Source organism: Trachurus trachurus (assembly GCF_905171665.1).
Source record: "Trachurus trachurus genome assembly, chromosome: 11".
In the NCBI taxonomy this organism is placed as follows: Eukaryota; Metazoa; Chordata; class Actinopteri; order Carangiformes; family Carangidae; genus Trachurus; species Trachurus trachurus.
In genome coordinates, this window is record NC_139904.1 from 6,565,649 (window position 1) to 6,585,625 (window position 19,977).

At 43.5% G+C, this 19,977-nt stretch overlaps 1 protein-coding gene across 1 annotated transcript in view; it reads left to right on the forward strand.

The window, feature by feature from the left end:
- Positions 1-19,977, forward strand: part of LOC310993876 (chloride channel protein 1-like) — a 42,815-nt gene continuing 22,838 nt past the window's right edge. Inside the window, exons 1-12 of the mRNA XM_083982359.1 lie at positions 1-195; positions 10,127-10,421; positions 10,505-10,636; positions 11,390-11,518; positions 11,802-11,935; positions 12,072-12,149; positions 12,324-12,402; positions 12,685-12,810; positions 13,890-13,974; positions 14,348-14,449; positions 14,722-14,806; positions 18,528-18,683. Coding sequence (XP_083838485.1) covers positions 88-195; positions 10,127-10,421; positions 10,505-10,636; positions 11,390-11,518; positions 11,802-11,935; positions 12,072-12,149; positions 12,324-12,402; positions 12,685-12,810; positions 13,890-13,974; positions 14,348-14,449; positions 14,722-14,806; positions 18,528-18,683 — 1,509 coding nt within the window. The 5' untranslated portion in view covers positions 1-87. The remainder of the gene's footprint in view (positions 196-10,126; positions 10,422-10,504; positions 10,637-11,389; positions 11,519-11,801; positions 11,936-12,071; positions 12,150-12,323; positions 12,403-12,684; positions 12,811-13,889; positions 13,975-14,347; positions 14,450-14,721; positions 14,807-18,527; positions 18,684-19,977) is intronic.

Here is a 19,977-nt window from a genome sequence, read left to right on the forward strand (position 1 = left end):
TGCGTAAGAGCGAGCGAGACAAATCGTGTGTGTGTGTGTGTGTGTGTGTGCCAGCGTCCTGGCTGGGCGTCCAGCTCAGTCCTGGTAATGCTGAGACAGACGGTGAGCGGCTGGGTTTATTTTTGGGTCAGTGACAGTGTGTCAATGGCCGCAGATGCGTCGGAAAGGAAGGCTCTGAGATACAAGCAAACCCTGGTCAGTGTCCCTCTCTTGTTCTTCTTCTTCTTCTTCCCTCTCTCTTTCTGTCGCTGCACCTCTTGTCCTCCGTCCATCTGTCCATCTGTCCGTCTCCACGTCAGCCGCTCCGTCTGATTTATGTCCCTCTGTTGTTGTGTGTGTCTGGCGTTTCCCTGAATCACTCGTGTCACTCTTGCATGACGCACCTGTATTGGAAGTGCAAACTACGTCTGGGTGGACAGAGCCTAACTTGTGTGTGTGTGTGTGAGCTTGTGAATGAACTACAAACTGTGTGTGTGTGTGTGTGTGTGTGTGTGTGTGTGTGAGTTCTGGACGTGCTGAAGACCAATTAGCTGCTGTATAACAACAGGCTTACGCACATGTTCGCGCAACAGGTGCTTAGACACTGTGCACCTCCTTCACCCTTGATCTTGGCATGCGCATATACACATACACACACATGCACAGACACACACACACACACACTTTGTCGCTCGTCCTGCCGTTTCCTACTTTCTGTGCCAGCCACCTGTTTGCTCCCCTCTCTGCGCCTCGTTTCCTGAGCCCTGGATGGTTTGAACATGCAGAGTCGACCTATTTGATCTGTCCAACACTGTGTTTACATGCTTGTGTGTGTGAAAACTCATGTCCAACATTTGTCCCTGCACATCGGTGTTCATCTACCCACAATGAGTGCGTTCATATTCTGGTGTTGTTGCTTCGGTTTGTGTGACTGTGTTGTCCATGTGTGTCCCAAAGAGAGGAAACCTGATCACGTATTTGCAGCGGTGCTAATCTGCACCGTTGATGCATGTGCATGGTTATTGGTTACATGTGTGTTTTGGGACACGGTGGCGTGAAGGGTGCTCCTTAAACATCTTGGAGGATTTTCACCAGGGTTTTAAGGACATTCTGTTGGAGAATCCTGATTGTTCTCCATTGTGTGAGATTTACTACTTGTAGGTTGTGTGATACAAATCTCTAAAATAATTCTTTGTTGTTAGTTTCCTCTAGTGCACAAAATGCATTTCTTCTAGACGTCTGGGAGAAACGACAACAACATGCTTTAGATTACGCATTTTTCTTTTTGTGTGTTTGTTTTCCAATTTCAATTAAACATTTATTTTGTCTTTTTTATTTTAAAACAATCTGTCAAGGGATACAGAAGGATGTGTATATCCATTGTGGTGTAGTGTAACTGTTCCTTTTGCACATAGTTAACATTCAATAATCCATATGACAAAGAAAATGTTTTTTTTTTCTTTTTCACAAACCAAACTACCCAATCTGTGATTTCTCTTTGCTGTGAGAGTCTGAGGAACTCTCTGTGCAGTGTTTCCAGGAACACAGTGGCAGTAACTAACCCAGTAACTATGAGAGATGAGAGGGGTTCAGTGGGAAAGAGCGAAGGATCAGTCAGAGATGTGGCCAGTGTGACAGAGCTCCAGTTATCCTGTGCAGAGTAAAATGTATATAACAACTTTCTGTGTTCTCCAGTATGTTTTAGCATACTGTCAACTACTGCTCATGAGACTCATTCCTACGGGCAGTAAGAGATTAGAGGGAATTTAATCTAGATTTGAAGGGAGGGTGGATGCAGTCAACACAGTTACAACAGCAACCAATGATCAGACAGATCTGAACGTGCCAGTTAAAGACTCTTTCATCCCATGTACCTGTACTGTTGATACAGCTTTGCTGGGGTATTTATCTATTCATTCATTTATTTATATGTCTCTTCTCTTGTTTTGCATTGTTTTTTTTAATGCCTTTTAACTCATTGAGTGCCAAAAACATAATTTTAAATTTTTTGTTCCCATGCGTTGAGTGCCATAAATGTAATTTTACGTTTTTTAATTTTTTTTTTTTTTTTTTTTTTGAAGTACGAAAATAGACACTCTAACACACCTCATGTGTGAATTTGGGAATTCTATGATGAACGGAACTGAAATAGATGATGATCAAAAACTCAAGAACTTATGATCTGGACATTTTATCATAATTCAGCTTTTGATGGTTGCTGCATTGGGTCGAATCACTGGCGCCTGCAACCCTCTGCACCAAACATTGCTGAATAAAACAGCCCATATCTTTAAATCTACTGTTACGACCTGGTACCACTAGTTAGCGAACACGTTAAAGCAGAAGTGAGTGATATATTTGTGTTAATATAAGTCTTAAATAGTTATATCTTCCGACAGCAATCACTTACATAGAGTGTTTGGACTGAAACACAGGTCTCTCAGTCCCTCTGCTCTGCTCTGAGCCGAAGAGAAAACATTTATCGTATCCTACAGTTTTTATCCAATGAGGAGAGAGAACGGCATGCAGGGCTGTGTGTGCAGCCAAGGAACGCCGTGAATGTGGTGACGTAGGGATGAGGACTGTTATGGTGCGTTCAAGGAAACTCGTATTTTTCCGACCGTGAAGTGGTACCAGTTCGATCTGGTACGAGTTCACCGGTCGGAAGTTACGAGTGGCCGTTATAGTGACTTTTACCGGTAAAACAGGTCGGAAAAACACGAGTGGGTTGCCTGGAACGCTACAAAGTCGTAAGTTGTGACTTGAAGCTGTAATTTACGATTTCAAAAGCCTGCCTGGAACGCAGCATTAGCGAAAACGACCGGATCACTCACTTCTGCTTTAAGCTTCAATCCTGATGTCGTGTGTGTCTGTGTGTGTGTTTTTATTCAAAACATCTGAGACAAAAGTGTTTGACTGGATCACAGCCGCTCCACAGCTCGGAGCTGAACAGGAAGGGGTCTCAGTCCTGCCCGGTCTAGCAGAAGTTGTGTAATACCCCTTTCCCACTGGTCAAAAAACCCGTTTAAACCTGCTAACAATCGGCTTTTGGTGGCAGTGGGAAAGGCGCACCGAGCCGCGTCGACGGGGGTCAAACGACTCGGCAAGCGACGCGGGTTAAAATCGCTTTTAATCGGCTCGGCTCCGATCGGCTTGCAGTGGGAACGCCAGACCCGGGTCAACCCGCTAATTTACGTGATGACGCTGAGCGTTACGTGACGCCACGTCATCGCGCCGGTCGCGTCTCATATCAAAACAAAACATGCTCCGCTCTGCTCTCATTCCAGACTGGGATCAAAAGATCAAAGAACACTGACCAAAAACTAAAGAAAAAGAAGGAAGCGACAGTCTGTTTAACTGATGTTGTGCCGCGGACGGCCGTCACGGCCGCAGCAGACTCGCTGTCCTCCACGGTCCTGGTGCTCCAGGTCAGCCAGAGCCTCGTCTGCCTCGGCGGACGGACACTCCGCGGCGGGTGGCTGTGGCATGACACTGTGTGTGTCTCTTGCACCGCGGATGAGAGCGGGGCGACTGGTTTATGCTCATTTTGGTCGTGAATAGAACAACAATATTTATCTTACACGAGCCCTTTGACCCAGAAATGTAAGTGTCAGAAGAGCAACAGGCACAGCGCATATTTCATAAAAGACGCTTCAAACAAACAGGGATTTTGATGAAAATTGGCCACTGTTTAGCTTGAGATTGCTCAGGAACAAAGGCATGTAGAAATAAACGGTTCGTCCCCATAGGAAGCAGATTTTCTATCTAAGAAATAATTATAATAGTCGACAAGCGCTACCGTAATAATTATGACTAACATTCAGTGAAGACCTAAAATTCAGTATCTCCAAAATTGACCCGTTTGCATCCCTGATAAAACCGACGTTTTTAATCAGCGGCCGATTGATCGGTGCATCTCTAGTGTCCACATAATATAGAATATGCTATGGCTCTTGTCAACAATGGTGTAAATTGCTGGCACCAGGATTAAAGCTTTGGAAAACAGCGCAGCACTCAATGAGTTAATCATGTTTCACTGGCCGTGTGCATGCTACGTCTGCATGTCTATATGTATGTTTGCTCTGGTGGTAAACCAGTTTCCTTATCAGGATCAATCAAGTTTTTCTAATCTAATCTAATGTAGACTATAACTTTATAATACCTTTATCTGTTTAGATAAAGCTAAAGGGTCTGGAAACTCCATGAAGCCACAAGTGTAACGTAGTACACGTTTGTTTAATGTCTCTGACACTTGAGAAGAAAAGTTTTGCATTTTGTAATCCGGCAAAATAAATGTTAATAAACACTGAACCAAAGTTTTTATCCCCCAAACCCTGAGCTGTACAGAGGTGTTTGACTCCTCTGTGCTGGGAGACTAACTCATGCAGCTGCGGAGCCTCTGTGGTGTTGATTGGCTGGTATGTGACGGCCGGTGATCATGGTGACCTATAGAATTTAATGGATGCTGAAACCCAACTCCTCGGTGTAGTGCGAAGAGTGCAAAGTCATCTAACCTGTGTTGCGTGTGTTTGCGTTTGAATACTGCCGGCTGCGGTAACCCTTATGTTTACACTGTCACCCCGGGGCACGGCCCAAACAGAAGTGGTGTGTGTGTGTGTGTGTGTGTGTGTGTGTGGTTTCGTTATTGTATTTGTCCCTTGAAGATCCTGCAGGCTGGACCACTGACCGGGCTAAACTCAAAGCATCAAAAAACAACTCATAAGTAAAAACACAATATACATATACAATCAGTGAACTTGTGACAAAGACAGGAGCCCTCAGCAGGGAGCTGCAGTCATGTGGAGAATGTATGGAGTTAAACCCTTCTCTATTTTAGAAGACCTTCATATGCTGTAGGTTTGACTTCAGATGACGGCTTATAACGGCATGCACACATGTAGCTCTGCACAGAGGTATGTGAACATCACAGAGCTGCTTAGTTCATTCGCACAATGTGATTCGATCCAGCATCAATAAATGTAGAGGATTCAACTGGTCAACATCACTGTTTGTTGATATAAACACAAACTAAGTGGTCACATTTAGTCGACCAAAATTGTATTGGTTGCAGGAAAAAAACAAACATTTGGAGCCGTCTCTTGTCAAAAACAGAAAAATCTAATAGTGGCGGAAATAATTAATGTATGGGAAACACTGGAGTAGTGGTGTGCATCTTCACTGGCCTCACGATTCGATTAAATTACGATTATCAGTGTTTCCTCTACATTCATTTAGGAGTGGCAGGCCGCCGTTCCTAAATCCTAGCTCCCGCTCCTTCAAATTTCCTTTTTTTTCTCTTTTAATTGTTGCAAATACACACTGCCCCATGTCTCCACCCGAAGTGCGCATGCATGACAGCAGTGCACGGTAAAAGCAAAACTTATATGGTCCGATCCGACCACCCGCCACAGTCTCCTTGCAAACCTGTGGGCCAGGGGGTGGGGGTGGGGGGTGCCGCGCTGCGCCGCCACTCCTTAAAAAAAATCTAGAGGAAACACTGTGATTATAATTACGCATCTCGAGGCATCACATCCTCAATTTTTTATGTTGCCACACAGGACATGTCTGTATGATGATACAAGTCAGCAGTGTAAAACTCAAGGATGTCGGACATTGAAAGAAACATCCTGAATGCTATGACTGACAGGCAAACAGCCAATCATTTAATCGTGCATCCCTAATACACACATTATACTGTGTAGATGACGATGGTCACACTTAACAGCCGAGGGTTACAGTCCTGTGTGTCGTTTCCATTGCTCTCAGTTTATACAGTCTGATTTTATAGAGATCACTAAGGTAGGAAACCAAATCTGAAACCAAGTCATCTGCCAGCTGCTGTGCTTTTTGCACTTTGGTTTGGTCTTGTGTCTCAATCCGCTCTGGCCTGTTGTGTTACCTGCATAAGTTTTTGTACAAATGTTCCCCTGATGTGTGTGTGCGTGACGGGCAGATGTGTTTTTGTCTCCTACTTTTTTTTCTTTTTAACATTTTTTGATTATTTTTGAGCTTACCGTTTTCAGAGTTCTGGGAAAATCAGCTGTTTGTAGTAACTTTATCAGTTCACACTTCTTGTCCATACGTCCTTGTGGGACCGGGAGACGTCTGAAAGGTCACGGAGACGGAGAGTGAAAGAGAGGGTGAGACATAGAAGAAATGGAGGAATATGATGAGGCACTGAAAGGTACACTGATGGTGAGAGAGAGGGAGAGAGGTGTGGGAAGTGTAATGAGGTATATTGGATCACACTGATACTAAATTTAGCTCCGAGTTGTGTTTCAGCGGCCGAGAGAGAGAGAGAGAGAGAGGGAAAGAAAGGAAGCGGAGTAGAGGGCAATGAAAGAAGGGGGTAAAGGGGTACAAGTGATTAGTGAAGAGTAGAGTTTCACTGGTCCAAAGGGAAAACAGGAAGGAGAGGTGGAAAGAGGTAAGGAAAGAGGGGAGGGGTGAACAAGGGGTTGGTGAGTGTGTGTCCCAACCAAATAAAATAGAAATGTCATATCTAGTTTCACTTGTGCAAATATTTCTGTAGAATAATTTGGGCTCATTACTGATGCATGTTATATGATTTATTTTACTGTTTATATGCAGTAAAAAATGCACGCATGCACACACATACAAGAATACATATGAAATATTCAGTTAATAACATACAATCAGGCCTTAAAATTCAAATAACTTATAATTATTATGTAATTTTACCTTCATCTGTTGGATATTTAATATGAATAATACCCAAAACATGAATCTGGCAAACCTGCAGCATTTTATTTTGCTAAATATGGAAACATTTCTTCATGGAATCTGTTTAGTTTCTTTTTGCAGAACTGTAATATGAAAACAAATATCCTTTTATTAATATGTGCTGAATTAAGCATCATTTTCCTTAGGTTATTACATATTTAGTCATAACTTATGCACAGATGGTTCTCCAGTGAGCATTTTGACAGAACCACAAAGTATGTTGTAAACAAAGTAAGCTGTCACTTCCTCCAGAAATTCAGTTTGAGCTAATGAGAACAGACATGTCAATGATTTGAACTAATTTAAACACATGTAGTTTAATGTGAACCGGTTTGATGAACCTTGCTGAAGGCTCCACCTGTTGCGTTTGACCTTGGGCGTCTGTTATTGATCATAAAATGCAATAAAGCTGGTAAATGGACCTTGAGATTATTCAGTAAGTGCATTTTTAAAGATAATTAATGGGACTTTTTAAAGTTTTTTTTTTTTCTGACATGACTGTAGTTCTCATTTCAAATAAAAAATGACATTCTTCAAAGAATAACCTTTAAACGCTGGGAGCGGTTGTTAAGCCTCTTGTGCTTTTCATTGAAACTGTAGGTGTGTCTCACCTTAACGCACTGTTGCTTAGATCAGCTGAACAATGAAGTTGTGGTTTATATACTCAACATGAAACAGGCGAGCGACGCCCAGTGAGTCGAGGCGTCTGCGGCTTCTATTGTGTGTTGGCATTCAGTTACAGTACATTGTGTATTATGCTCCTCACATTTCACTGTGCATTGACTGGCATCTGTGCCCACACAGCTTCCCCCAGTACCTTGCAAACGTGTGTGTGTGCGTGTGTCTGTCTAAATCCATCCATCCATCAATCTGTCTGTCCGTGAACCTGCTAAATTAGAAGCTGTTGAAAGGTTACTGCATGGACGTTCAAAGTGTCAGCACCAGACACAACTTCCCAGCTTGTCACTTGTATTCCTGGAGTGCTATTGTCTGCTGTTGATGTACCAAGAATAGATTTATATATATATTTATATGTATGTATGTAGGCCCCAGTTGAATGCTTGCAGTACAGTGCTAGAATATTACACAGTGCTTGAGTGGTGTAGATCAATAAAAGCTTTCTGGGCAGTGAAAATGAGGTGGATGATTGACAGCTAGGGCATAATTGGAATCCATATATTTTTAGTGGATATAAGACTTTGGTGACCTCTGGAGGAGGGATTTTGAACTAAAAGGAATCTGCATGTAGGCATGTAAAAAAGGTGAAGCTATTACACTCACACGGTTACTGTTTACTTAAAACTCAGGAACTTGTCTTTCATGAAAAGGACCCTGTGCAGCCCCTTATAATTAGGGGACAAATTGTAGAGGTAGTAGACAAGTTCAAATATCTAGGTACATATATTGATTGTAACCTAAATTTCAGTGAAAACACAGACCATATTTTTAAAATCTGTAACCAACGTCTCCATCTACTGCGCAAGCTCAACTCCTTTAGAGTGAGTAAGCACATTATGGAAACAGTTTATAAGAACCTGATAGAGGGCATTCTAACTTTCAACATGGCAATGTGGTACGGTAATCTAAATAGTAAAGGAAGAAGCAAGCTGCAGAGAATAGTAAACCTTGCCTCAAAAATCATAGGGACAAGACAGAAACAATTAAGTTGTATGTACGATGAAGTGCTTAGGAAAAAAGCTGTCAAAATAGCAAATGATCCCTCTCATCCACTCAATAGGGAGTTTGAACTTCTTCCCTCTGGTAGACGTTATAAAGTACCAAGGGCAAATCGTAATATTTTTAAAAATTCTTTTATTCCTAATGCAATTGGGGCACTGAACACCATGCCCCGTTGATGCGTTGATGCGATGTGTTGTAATGTAACTGCCACTGCTGTCCTGCTTTTTGCCATGAAGATGTCTGTGTGTAAGTGTTGTTGTTGCTGTTGTTGTCCTGCTTGTTGTTGCTGTTATTGTCCTGCTTCTTGTTGTTTTTTTTATGAGACCAAAGACAAATTTCCACATCGTGGACAAATAAAACTAACTAACTAACTAACTAACTAAAAAGAGAAAGTGATTAGTGAAGGTTAGTACTCCTTTAATTACTAGAATATAATTTCTTGTTTTTAGTGAAGCAGAAAATGACACACATCCAACATGTTGGTTGCAATAAGCGTCTTACCTTCTGTTTCTTTAACTCTGTTGGCGATTCTGTTGAGCTGCAAACAGTTAAAGCTTCAGGTGGGAAAAAACATGTAAAAGAATGAAATATAACCATCAACCTCACCTGTGCTCTTCACCATCTATACAGTATATTACATTATATTTCATAGCTAGAGTACTTTTAATGTGGAAAGTGATACCTAAAATCTAATGTGGGATAGTTCAACATTTTGGCAAATTGGCCCATTGCCATAATCCCTATAGTTTTAGGAGTAGGTTTGTTACCTTTAATTGTCGGTGCAGGCTATTTTTAGAACGGCGGAGCAGTTCTACGGAGGCTAATGGGAGTTGTCGGATTGTGTATTTGATGAGTTTGATGAGGGAAACCAAGAAATCCCATTAGCTTCCGTAGCGTAGCTCTGAGCAGCTCGCGGCTCTGCTCCGCTGTTCTAAAAATAGCTTGCACCGACAATTAAAGGTAACAAACCTACTCCTAAAACTATAGGGATTATGGCAATGGGCCAATTTGCCAAAATGTTGAACTATCCCTTTAATATCAAGATATTACATTTTGGATGTAACCCAAGAGATATACAATAATATCACAATATGCAGTTCAGAGGTTTATTGGACAGATGCCAGGTACAGTAAGCAAAGTGGTGAAATCATCAGCATGGACAGGCTAAAAAAAATTGGGGGGGAAAATATGGTACATTATAAAAAAAAAAAACACAGAAATTGCAGGAAATATTGTGATGTTAACTGAATTATTGATATTATTGAACAGCAACCCAAAGCGTGGCTGCCATGTCTTTAATCAAAAGAGCCGATGTTTGAGGTGTTGAGAGCTCCTGTGTTAGAGGGAGACAGGACAAACAGATGAAAGAGGGATCTCCTACTGAGATGTTTGTGTAAGTGAGAGAGAGAGATGAGATCAATCTCTTCCCCAGATGTCCCGGGCGGTTTTCATGAGGTCTGTGTGGAGGTGATAAATCTGGAGGCAGAGCCCATGTTTCCGTTTCCATTAGAGCTGTTTGGGTCGACACGTGGTCCGCTCTATTTTTAAAATGGACTCTTCTCTGCCAGCTTGCCAAGAGGAGAGTCACACTCCACTCACTCACTTGCTGAGGAACCACCTGTATTAGTTCACGTCTGATCGATAAGGGTGACTTGACTTCTGTATTTAAACATTAAAAAGCTGCTTTAATGATGGATTGATTGATTGATTGATTGGTTGGCAGCTCTATGGGGAGTACCAGGAGCACCAAGGAGGCTCCGGCAGACGGGAGGCCACACGCCTGCTGACAGAACGACAGATCAAGAAACACGGCAAAGATCACCGCTGCCATGCGAGGACGCGGCACGGACACGGCCGCCGAGGCCAAAACGGATTCCATGGGCGCCACGGCAGGCAGCGGAGCAGGGGCCCGTCCAACATGGAGGCCGAGGCCGAGGCCGAAGCCGGCGACGACCAAACAGCCGACCCTGACCTCACATCGTCCTCGAAGAAGAGGCGCTCCTACTCCAAGTGTCGAGGTGAGCGACCCCGAGGAAACATAGAGTCACCAGATTGAGGCTCTGTTTGTCCTGTGTGTGTGAGCGTCTGTGGTTTGTGTCAGACTGCATAGCGCGGGTGCAGCGGTTCCTCGTGACCCGGCTGGGAGAGGACTGGATCTTCCTGGTCCTGCTGGGCATCACCATGGCGCTGGTCAGCTGGACGATGGACTACGCCAGCGCTAAGAGCCTGCAAGGTAAGATCACACGTCCCACCACGCTCTGATCACATGTTTGGAAAGTTTTTCTCCCTCCCTTCCTCCCTTCCTCAGGCCTCGTCCACACGAAAACGGAGCGTCACCCAAAACCATCTTTTTCTTGTTCGTTTTGAAAAAAATCTCTGTAAACACGGCTTCGTTTCCAGAAATATCTGCATCCACACGGATCCACTGAAAAGGACTCAACACGCTGTAGTACATCCTCCAGGCCTGTGGAGCGTGTGTTGCTGTAACGCTGCCACATAACAGAGAAAAAACAGAGAAGAAGTGCTCTATTCAAACTCCAAACACTATAAGTGGATTAAATGTTGCCTGGGAGTCGTGTCGGAGCAAATATGGTGATCAATAATGATTTAACGGACTCAGCCGGACTCAGGATTCAGCTGCAGTGTCCGAGAGACCGACAATCGCTGGCCGTCGTTATGTTACGTCCATAGACTGTAACGTCTAGCGGTGTTGAGAGCAGTGGGGGGTATGATATCATCGTTTCACAAAAGATCCGTTTTCGACGTCTACACGAAAATGCTGGGTCGGCGTTTTGAGATCTATCCACTCTGGGACCCGTTTCCAAAAAATCCCGTTTTCACCCCCGGAAATGCAGAAACGATAAAATACTTATCCAGATTCATAAAATCCGTATTCGTGTGGACGGTGTAACTTTCTTTCTGTTGACTTTACTCGACACTTTCACCTCTCTTGTCCCGCTCCTTCCTCCCATTCATCCTTCTTCAGCCTATAAATGGATTCATGGGGAGCTGAGGGGGAACATCCCTCTGCAGTACCTGGCCTGGGTCTCATATCCCCTGATCTTCATCCTGTTCTCCTCGCTCTTCTGTCACCTGGTTTCTCCTCAAGCTATCGGTCTGTACCCCCGCCCTCCTCATGCTTCTCTGTCCTCCTGTCGTCTCTAGTTTTCACAGTGATGACTCAAGTGTAATCAAGTGTAATCCACTGCATATTCAACAATGAACTTTCAAGTTCAAGTTCAAGAATCTTTATTATGCCCTAGGGGCAATTTGTTTCACAGCCAGTAGTGAAAAACATAAAAAACAACAACATTTTACTAGTATATTTCTGTAATTTAAATATAGAATTTCCCCCCTTTTCCAGTTCTAAACAAACCATGTGTCACCTTCTGTCCCAGGTTCTGGTATCCCAGAGTTGAAGACCATCCTGAGAGGAGTGGTGTTGAAGGAATATTTGACTCTCAAGGCGTTTGTTGCTAAAGTCATCGGTCTGACTGCAGCGCTGGGAAGCGGCATGCCTGTAGGCAAAGAGGTGGGTGAACAAAAGGCTTTTAAACACTGTAGATTAATTAAAAGTGTCTTGTACATAACAGTGTGTCTGGTGCTTGATAACATGATCAGTTTCACTCCCCTGTTGTGTTGTGTTGTCCTCGTCCTCGTCCACTCAGGGCCCATTTGTTCACATTGCCAGTATCTGTGCTGCCGTTCTCAGCAGGTTCATGTCCTTCTTTTCAGGAGTTTATCAGGTAAGTTGATGTCAGGAACCATTTTTCATTCATATTCACTTTTCAATAAGAGGTTTTGAAATAATAAATAAATAAATCAATACAGTAGATGAGACATTCCTCATTTATATATTGTTTTTTTTGTTTTGTTTTTATTGTCTCAAACGTTCCTCCTCATCCTGTCTGGATCAGTAGAATCCATACTGTTATACAGACATCCTAACAGTGGGCTGTGCTGTGGGAGTGGGCTGCTGCTTCGGTACTCCACTTGGAGGTACGCTGCCTTTACCTTTTCATCTTCCCCTGGAGTAGGGCTGGGCCATTAATCAAATTTTGATTACGATTTTTATGATTTTTGCCATAATCGCCCAGCCCTACCCTGCAGTGCATGTAAGATAGTAATTATTATACATCACAGGGCTTTGTTGTGACATCACAAAGTAACAGGAAGTCCTGACGACTGGTTTTAAGGCTCAGCTCCTGGATACAGGCTGCATGCATTCAAACGACACATCTACATAAAGTGTGACTGGGTTGTCTTGTCTCTGTCCACCAGGTGTGCTCTTCAGTATCGAGGTAACTTCCACCTACTTTGCTGTGAGGAACTACTGGAGAGGATACTTTGCTGCTACGTTCAGCGCCTTCATATTCAGAGTGTTATCGGTGTTCAACAAAGACGCAGGTACGGACGAGAGGGAAAGTGTTTGTGACGTCACAGCAGTCATTGCACCAAGACCGTTGTGTTATATTTTCAGTGACACTGATTTGATAAGCTGTATATGTTCTGTGGACATGTCATGCATGTTCCACTAGATGGTGTCCTCCTCCACCGTGTAGCAACACAACCTGACTGAGGTTACTGAGGTGTCCAATCAAACTCCCCCATGAATCCATTTATAGACAAACCAAGAAATATATTCTGATTTCACCGTGTCACTGTGTCCCATGTGGCTGCAAAACAAACAGAGACCTGACATACACAGAAGTTGTGTTCACACCTCGTTATCTGGTTCTGTAAAACATAAATCACATGTTTATTGTTAGACTGAACCCTGTTTTTTAAGATGTTTAAAAGACGCGCCCCATACGGTCTGATCACTGTTACCTGAGCTATGAAGGAGTGGAAAGCCCTTCCTAATTATGTTAGACCTCAACAGCACAGCCACAAACCCACTCAACCCAGTCACCCACTCAACCCACACTTCACACTCCTTCCCTCTGGCCAACGGTACAGAACGCTGGCTTGGAAGAAAATAAAATTCAACAAAAGCTTCATCCCATATGCCATAACAGAACTGAATAAGAAAATGAAAAGAATGTAATCATGGGTAATGCATACATATGTAAATGTGGGAAACTAGGTAAGGTGTCGGGTTTTCTTTGTGGTTGTATAAATGTGGGAATGTATGTGCATGTATGGTTGAGAATACACTCCTGTGGTCCTTTTTGATGTCACGTTTGTACTCTTGAGGCTGTATGGAAGGTGGAAACAATTTTCCTGAAAAGGACAAAATAAATTAATCTAATCTACACAACAAAGAAATATGGTCAGTTTGAAAACAAAATTGAAAGATTATTATTCAACTCATAATTTGTAAAATGGTCTGTCGTAAATATTTGGTTTCAGTTTTGGCTCATGGCATCTATCTAAGACCCCAGGAAGAATAGCTGCTGCTTTGCAAAAGCTAATGTGGATCTTAATAAACCGAACCGAACCGAACCGTGTGAATTTCACCTCCTCGCCCTCTCTTCATCTTTCAGTCACCATCACTGCTCTGTTCAGGACAAACTTTCGAATGGATTTCCCCTTTGACCTGCAGGAGCTGCCGGCGTTTGCCATCATTGGGTGAGCCAATGGACACATTTACTGTGTGTATGTGTGTGTGTGACCAATCAATGTCCTACAGCAATATGTGGAGGTTAATAAGTCAGACTTTATGCAAATGTAGCATTTAATACACAGAGAGTCCAATTTACTAGTTTGTTATTGACCTCAGAGGAGACACAGAGACACTGACAGGAGACTCCTTCATTTACCAAACCGGTCCTACAGTAGCTTTAAATGTGTAACTGAATTCAGTGTAAAAAAAAAAAGAGTGTGATCCTTCAGTAAGTAACATTCCCTCATGCTTGCTGCTGATCTTACCTGTCAATCTCACCTCAAACAACCCTGTCATATGACTCAAGTTGTCTAACGCGAAGTGTGTTTGTCTGTGCAGGATTTCCTGTGGCTTCCTGGGGGCGTTCTTCGTCTACCTCAACAGACAGGTGGTGCTGTTCATGAGACGACCCAACGCTATGACCCGCTTCTTGATCAAGCAGTGAGTCTCTGTGCGTCAGCTGCACAGATAATGTGAATATTTGCTTTGATGTTTAAAGGTTAAGGGGTTGAATTACATGGAAAGGACACAAAATCTGAATTGCTAAAATTATATTTCCTGTTTAAGATCCAATATTTGTCCAGATTTTCACCCCTTGCAGCCCAGTTGTTTTGTTAATAGTTGCAACACGCAGGTTTAATTAGTGAATAATGAATAATTTTAGTTAATTACCGATGTTTGTTTACTTTCCTGTCCTCTGTGTTCCCTCCCAGTCGGCTGGTGTTTCCCGCCGTAGTGACGCTGGTCATCGCCACCTTGACCTTTCCACCCGGGTTCGGACAGTTCATGGCAGGAGAGGTCAGAGTTCAAACCTTGTCCTCCTCCTCGTGTAAACAGAGGACACCTCAGGACAGTGAGATGTGTTATGCAGGCAGCAGCGGGGAGCTAATAAACAAAAACCAGCAGTAAATGCCACCCCCACACAAAAACAAACAGCCGTAACTAATTTACATGTTGTAAAACTTCATGAGGCAGCGTATTTATGTAAAAGGTACACCTGCTCCCAAACAACACAGAACAAGGCTGCGTCGTCCAGTGTCCGTCCACACAGGCCGCGATGGGCAGTATCATGACCTAAAGGCTAAATCTGAACAGGCGGCTTAGAGCTGGACTCACCAACCAACCTCTCAGATCTTTGGTTTCCTCGGTTTCCTCTGGGTTAAAACAGCATCACAGAGTGGAGCTGATAAATACCAGCCTGCTGCTTTTCCCTCCACTGATGCCACATCACAGGCTTTTTTGGTATTGAAGTAAACTGTGACCCGTTACTGTCACACTGAGCCACCGACACCAGCTCTCGCCTCGTGTGCAGCAGGTTACACAAAGTGGGACACTCTCACCTTTTTAATAATTGGGGGAGAAACATTCGAGATACGAGCTGCTTCGGTCCGAAACGTGTTTACTTGAATACTCTGAACAGCATCGGCATGTTAATGTGCATCAGTGGCCGTGTTGTGTTGTCAGTGTGTGCGTGTTTCTACATGAATGGAAGCCGTGCACCTCGTGGCCCCTACAACGGGAGTTTTAAGGTGAAAGCTCAGACCGCCATGTATCAGAACCTCAGCCACCTACAGCTAAGAGCTAATCATGTGTTTCACAGATGCTCAGAATAGATCCCCGAGTGTGAACCAGGTGTGTGTGTGTGTGTGTTACAAGTCCATGTGCATCATCTGTCTGTGTGCATATGTCAGTCAGCAACACCTTAACATGTTTTTTTTTCTTTTTTGTTACCTCAGCGTTTATCCTTCACACCCGCATTGTAGAAACGTCTCGCGCTTTTTCAACAAAGGTGATATCGAAATTTACATCATTTGACTTTACTAAGTATTTTTTTAATTTAACATATCATTTAAAGGGACTACGATGAGTTTCGGAAAGCAAAGTCTTTTCACACCACATTTCCCGTGAGCCTCCATCCATGTGCACGGTGAAATTCTTGGACTGGCGTAAGATGGACGAAAGCGTAAGCATTTGCCAAGAATGTTTTCATGAATCAAAAACGAAAGTCGGAGCACGAACACAATCAGATACCGTCGTAGTTCCGACCATAAACGATGCCAACTAGCGATCCGGTGGCGTTATTCCCATGACCCGCTGGGCAGCGTCCGGGAAACCAAAACTAGGAAATGCTGGGCGAGCCGATTAAATAAATAATAATATCAAAATAACTATAAAGACAAAACGATATATTAACAAGTGTGGGTAATGTAGCTTCATCCACATTAATATGAGACTCTTTTATAACCAAACCAAACTTCTCGGGGTCTCTTTAAAATAATATAAACAATCGGGATGTGCAAAGGAAAAGTATGAAATCTGAAGGGGCTTATATGAAAACCTCACCCACAAAGAAAATAATCTGTTACAAACAAAGGCAAAAATAATAAGCAACAATTAAATGGTAACAAAAATAAGTAGGAAAAGAAGCAATCAACTGGGTGATTATACAGTGAATATAAGAAGGAAAGGAAAAATGCGTACATGAATGAATAATGTAAAACAATAAAGATGCAGAATGAAATGCTCTGTATCTGACAGTGAATATGCAGCGTTTGGTGACCGGAGAAGCAGCCCAGTGAGAGATTAAATGCTGTGTGAGTTTTAAACAAGGCCTGACCTTAAAGAAAATAGGTAAAGTACAGGAAAGTCTTATTAAGTCTCATTACATCCAGCTCTGTGGAAACCTCTCACCAGGCGGATGCTTTTCAGGGCTTCGGTTCAACTCCTCAGCTCGCACAGAAAGTAGAAAAGTAGAGAAATCAGAATGACACCGCCGGTGTTGTTTTCCCCCCCGGCGGCGGCGGCGGTGGCGGCGTTATGCAGATGCGGGAGGCGCTGCGATTTGTTGCCTGTGAGCTGATTCAGAGTCATCTATGCAAATATGGAGCAAAATGTTTGAAGTGAATTAGTCATTCATGACTCATCTAAAGAGAATGAGTCATTGGACGCGGCCACCAGTCCCCGTCTGCTCCCAGCGCTCTGGATGACTTCCTGCCTGTTTATCCCACCAGACTTTCCTCCTCTTTTCACTTCTTTAATCCTCTTCCTTTCTTTTGAAGTCTCCATCTTCTTTCCTCCTCCTTCGTTTCTTTATCATTTTCCTCCTTGTTGCTTGCCCTGCCTTTGTTAAAACTTGGCTCTTCTTCACATCCTTTCACCTCATCCTTTACTCTTTCCCTCTCTCTACCCCGTCATCATATCTCTCTGCTCCTCCTCTCTTACCACCATCTTTATTTCTCTTCTAGTCCTCTCCCTCTCTCCCATGTCACCTCTTCTCCTTCACTCCCCCCTTTCTCCCACCTGAGCATCTCTCTACAGTTTCCCCACTCTCATTCCCTTTTTTAGGGTTCGCATGTATCCTGGAAAACCTGGAAAATGGTTGACCAATTTTCCAGTCATGGAAAACACATGGAGAAGGAGGAAAAAATGTCAAATGTCCTGGAAAATCTTGAGTTGTCCTGGAAAATTATTTATCACATTGTGACATCAGCTAGCAGAGCTCTATTTGACTTTTTCAGACCCCACTAAGGATTTATTTTCCAAAGAAGTGCCCATAGCAAGAAAACTAGAGACTTTGAGTTTCCAGTATTGGACCGCATGTTTGCGGTGTTCTATGATAAATTTGTCATAATTTCTCAGCATGTAAGAGATTATTTGATAGATAAGTCCTGACATGCGCGATGAGCGATGTCGCCCAACCCTGTAAAACTCACTCGCTCTGTCTCTATCTGGACGACATTTCGCGGCCGTGTCCTGCCCCTAAACACTTCTCATTGGTTGAAAAGTACACGCTGCTTCCTGTTGACAAGCTAGTTAGCAGAGAGAGGAGAATATAAGAGAATTGCATTGAAATAAAATTAAAAGAAATACTCCAAGACGTCAAAAACGGCAACCAGGTAATGTCAGTAATCTAAAAATAGTGCAAGAAGTATGTTCTCAATAATTTGATTGGTTTGGATTCTGAACTAATAGAATATACTCGCGATAAAATTGTCACGCTGCCTATCAGGACACTTTTGTACATCTTTAAATCAGACTTCTGGGGGTGAGAGAAGAATACACAATCATGCACAAAATTAGGTACAACTGTCAAAAAGAACAATTCTCCAAATCATGAATGGGACGGAGGATGTATTAGTGTGTGATGTGATCACATGTCTGTCAGACTGTAGCGGCTGAAAATGTCCTGGAAAATGATTTCAACAAAAGAGTGGGAGCCCTGACTCTTCTTCACATCCTTTCACCTCATCCTTTTACTCTTTCCACCCTCTACCCCATCATCTTGTCTCTCTGCTCCTCCTCTCTTACCACCATCTTTATTTCTCTTCTACTCTTCTCCTTCTCTCCCATGTCACCTCTTCTCCTTCACTCCCCCCTTTCCTCCCACTTGAGCATCTCTCTACAATTTCCCCACCTTCATTCCCTTTTCCCCCTCACCCCCTTGTGCCCACTACATTCACACCCTCTCCTCCTCTCTTCCTCCTCCTCTTCCTCTCTCACCCTCTCCTCTCCTCTGCAGCTGATGCCCAGGGAGTGCATCAACTCTCTGTTTGACAACTTCACGTGGACGAAGATTTCTGGGTCTCCTCCTCCGGTGGGTCTGGGCCGCTCCATCGCCTGGCTGCACCCCGACGTCAGCGTCTTCATCATCCTGCTGCTCTTCTTCGTCATGAAGGTCTGTTTGCTGCTCGTAAATCTGTGTGTGTGTGTGTGTTTGTTTGCTGGATTGAATAGGTTTTTTGTGTGCAGGTCAAGTGTGCTTCATTGTTTGTGTGAGTGCGAGTGTGTGATGCATCTGTCGTGTGTGTGTGTGTGTGTGTGTGTGTGTGTGTGTGTTTGAGTGTTTGAGGCTGGCTCCACCTGACGTCAGCATTTTCGTCATCATCCCTCTCTTCCTCATTTGTTGCAGGTCACTCATGTTGTGTGTTGGTGACAGGAGCGTGTGTGTGTGTGTGTTTGTGTTGTGTGTGTGTGTGTGTGTGTGTCTTTGTCCTGCTCCTCATCTCCTTGTCCAAGGTCAACAGTTCTGGAAAGCTGCCAGCACTTCCAGCTTTCTTATGTTTTCTTTAAAGCAGCTGCACACACAGACACACACACACACTCACTCACTCACTCACACACCCTGGAGATTTACCATTCTCTCTATCTTCTCAGTTGTTTACTTAAATATTTCATGAGCGTAGACGTGTGTACATAAATCTGGTCTGGATGCTGGGTTGACTGTGAATCAGCAGAAAGTTGATGAAACTGCCTGTAAAGTGTAAAAATAATCCCACAGGGAGAAACGAGGTGAAGCAGCAGCTCTGAACAACCCAAATAAACTTCGGCTGCAACATGGACCATGACCGATGGTAGTAAGCTGTGAGTTATTGACACATTAATGACTCATGGAGCAGGACTGATGTATGAGAGACCCCCGACCCGGCGTATGAGGCTTCACCAAGCAGCATCCAAGGCCGTTTTTTTTTTTTAAAGACATCGCTCCCACCCATACAAATCGACGAGTGGTGGTGTCATTAACATCCAGACAATGTCACAGCAGAGGACTTCACAACAGTCAGACCGGATCAGAACAGAGCTGAGAATAATTACACCCAAAACCAAAATCTGAACAGACTGGAACAGAGAGAGAGGAAGGGAGAGTGAGAGAGAGGCAGCCTCCCCCCCCCCGGCTGCAGCCTGATGCACCGACAGTTAACGAGCCGCCAAAACAAACGCAAACAAACATTTTTCATGCTCTCTGAATGCTTCAAAAAAAATTTATAGCATACGAGTTTCCTCAGGTCCTTTCAGGTATGAGACAAACTGACAGACAGAGGGAAGACCTGCGTCGACAAACCACCCAATTAACCTGAATAAACTTCAGAAGTCTGTTGTACTTAAAGGTCCAGTGTGTAAAATGGGAGGAAAACCGTGATATCCAGTGTTCAGATTCTAGATCGCAGCGCAAGCTCGCGCTCAACCCTCCT